Raw genomic sequence first — 2,987 nt, 5'->3', positions numbered from 1 at the left:
ACACCTAAATTTATTTATATTTCAAAATTTCGCGATGTACAAATACTTTTCGAAACATACACTCTCCTTAGACACTATTTCCAATTACTAGAACTCCACACACACCCCTTTTAAGTAAAGTTCTATCGAAAACTAGGCCTGTAGTTCTTTCCAGACACGACATTTCTTAAGACCCCTAAATCTACATTGTTGCAAATTTACATAAACATTTTCAGAAATCGTCATTGTTTTAAAATTACTTGCACAATATTCATCAAATATTTTTATAAGAGAATTTTCAGGCACCTGTTAATAATTATTTTAAAATTACACAAACTATTTCAGACACCTTAATCAAAATGGTTTCAAAATTACAGACTATTTTCAGACACCTAAATCTACTGTTTTAAAATTGCAGGCTATTTTCATACACATATATCTACTGTTTTAAAATCGTAGACTATTTTCCGACCTCTAATTCTGCATAATTTCAAATTACAGCCCATGTTTTTAGAACAAGCCGTAAAATAAAGTTAATGCTGTGTTTATTTTAAACTGTTTACACATCACATATTTCATATTTTGTACATGTTAAACGGTCCCTTAGATTAAGAAATATTTCAGCACGCTATGTCTTTTAATCTCTTCCTCAACATTTCCGGAAAATTAGCATAAAATAGACTTGCAACTGTACGTATATTGAAATATGAGTTTCAGTTCTCTTGATTTAATGACTTCGCTTTAGGTTCAACTTCCTGAAATATATTTTATGATGTTTTACGTATAGTTCACTACATTCTTTATGGTACATCTAATTTTACATCACTTTATTGAGTTCAATAAATCTTTTTATTTCATTAATGAAAATATCAACTAAGCAAGTCTGATCGAAGAGTGTGAGTAGACCTAAGTAAGTCTGTCTGCAGAGTGTAGGTAAGCCTAAGCATGTCTGTACGTAGGGTGTAAGTAAACATAAGCATGTCTGTCTGTAGGGTGTAAGTAAACCTAAGCATGTCTGTCTGTAGGGTGTAAGTAAACCTAAGCATGTGTCAAATGGTCAGCTTTTTAACACGCCCTTCTGATTTCTGATATGTACTCTCGTAGCAAATGGTCAGATTTTTAACATTCTCTTTTCATTTCTGAATTCACCAAAAGAAAAAAAAAAACGTCTGAAAATAACAACACCGTTATTAAAGTTTGGCGCTTCACGAGATTATCCTGAGAAATGACACGTGACGCACGCTATTGGTTGCCATTTCACTAATGAATGATAACGACTCTTGAGACACGCCCCACTGAATTTAATCCAGTCCTAGTCCACACGCAAACACGTAGTATTTAATCAAATGCCATCAATAATTCATTAGGAACAGCCACTACCAGTGGGATATTGGGGGGGGGGGAATTCCCCACAATATTGCATGATGGTTAGTACATGTCTGGTGTTTATATTTATTTTCTTGGGGGGGGGGGGAGGTGGAAATGATTCCATTTCGTGAACGACTAGTTCTTACAAGTCAATAAAGATGGTGTATCCTAGAAGTTTCACCAAATAACCTTATGTGATTACATTCTATGCTTGGTAACCGTAAAAATAAGATAAAAGCATTCGAGACGACAACAGTCCTTCATAAGGTGACATAAATAAATAAAAGCTTCAGAAGATCTTTCCAGTTTAACACTCTAGTGAACAATAAGAATAACACTCCAGTGAACAATATGAATAACACTCTAGTGAGCAATATGAATAACACTCTAGTGAACAATAAGAATAACACTCTAATGAACAATATGAATAACACTCCAGTGAACAATATGAATAACACTCCAGTGACCAATATGAATAACACTCCAGTGAACAATAAGAATAACACTCTAATGAACAATATGAATAACACTCCAGTGAACAATATGAATAACAATCCAGTGACCAATATGAATAACAATCCAGTGAACAATATGAATAACACTCTAGTGAACAATATGAATAACACTCCAGTGACCAATATGAATAACAATCCAGTGAACAATATGAATAACACTCTAGTGAACAATATGACTAACACTCTAGTGAACAATATGAATAACACTCCAGTGAACAATATGAATAACACTCTAGTGAACAATATGACTAACACGCTAGTGAACAATATGACTAACACTCCAGTGACCAATATGAATAACACTCCAGTGAACAGTATGAATAACACTCTAGTGAACAGTATGAATAACACTCTAGTGAACAATATGAATAACACTCCAGTGAACAATATGAATAACACTCCAGTGAACAGTATGAATAACACTCCAGTGAACAGTATGACTAATACTCTAGTGAACAATATGAATAACACGTTAGTGAACAATATGACTAACACTCCAGTGAACAGTATGAATAACACTCTAGTGAACAATATGAATAACACTCCAGTGAACAGTATGAATAACACTCCAGTGAACAGTATGAATAACACTCTAGTGAACAGTATGAATAACACTCTAGTGAACAGTATGAATAACACTCCACTGAACAGTATGAATAACACTCTAGTGAACAGTATGAATAACACTCCAGTGAAACAGTATGAATAACACTCCAGTGAAACAGTATGAATAACACTCTAGTGAACAATATGAACATCCAGATACAGTATGACCTCTTTAGAAACACTAACAATAAAAAATCCAAACGAACAGATTTGATTTTTATCTAACCATTTCTTAAACTAAAACAAATAACACATTAGCAATCAAGTAATAACGAGAAAGTGCTGAGTGAGTGGCAAATTTACAGACTTTTAACACTCAATCCGGGATTTGATTTCATTGGCGGACAGTGCGAAGTTAACCCTACTGTGATTTCTAGCCAGTTGGAAGTGTGTTTTGTTTTACAGATGCATGAAGAACAATAATAAGAAATAGAATTATAACCTAGCATGACCCGGTAGTTAGACCTGGCATGACCCAGTGGATAGGCTTGGCGTGCCCCGGTGGTTAAACCTGGCATG

The 2,987-nt window shown here is 34.2% G+C and overlaps 1 protein-coding gene across 1 annotated transcript; it reads left to right on the top strand.

Moving 5' to 3' along the window:
• Positions 1 to 1,722: 1,722 nt before the first annotated feature.
• On the top strand, positions 1,723 to 2,571 carry LOC106476685 (putative uncharacterized protein DDB_G0286901). Its single transcript, XM_013937320.1, has one exon. The coding sequence runs from the start codon at positions 1,723 to 1,725 to the stop codon at positions 2,569 to 2,571; it is 849 nt and encodes a 282-aa protein (XP_013792774.1).
• The last annotated feature ends 416 nt before the right edge of the window (positions 2,572 to 2,987 follow it).

The sequence above is a fragment of the Limulus polyphemus genome, unplaced genomic scaffold (genome assembly GCF_000517525.1).
Source record: "Limulus polyphemus unplaced genomic scaffold, Limulus_polyphemus-2.1.2 Scaffold11222, whole genome shotgun sequence".
Lineage (NCBI taxonomy): Eukaryota > Metazoa > Arthropoda > Merostomata > Xiphosura > Limulidae > Limulus > Limulus polyphemus.
This window is presented reverse-complemented; position numbering and strand designations above follow the sequence as displayed.

Bases quoted from the DNA above. Each gene is read 5' to 3' on its own strand.
- LOC106476685 (XM_013937320.1), top strand. From the start codon at position 1,723: ATGAATAACACTCTAGTGAACAATAAGAATAACACTCTAATGAACAAT.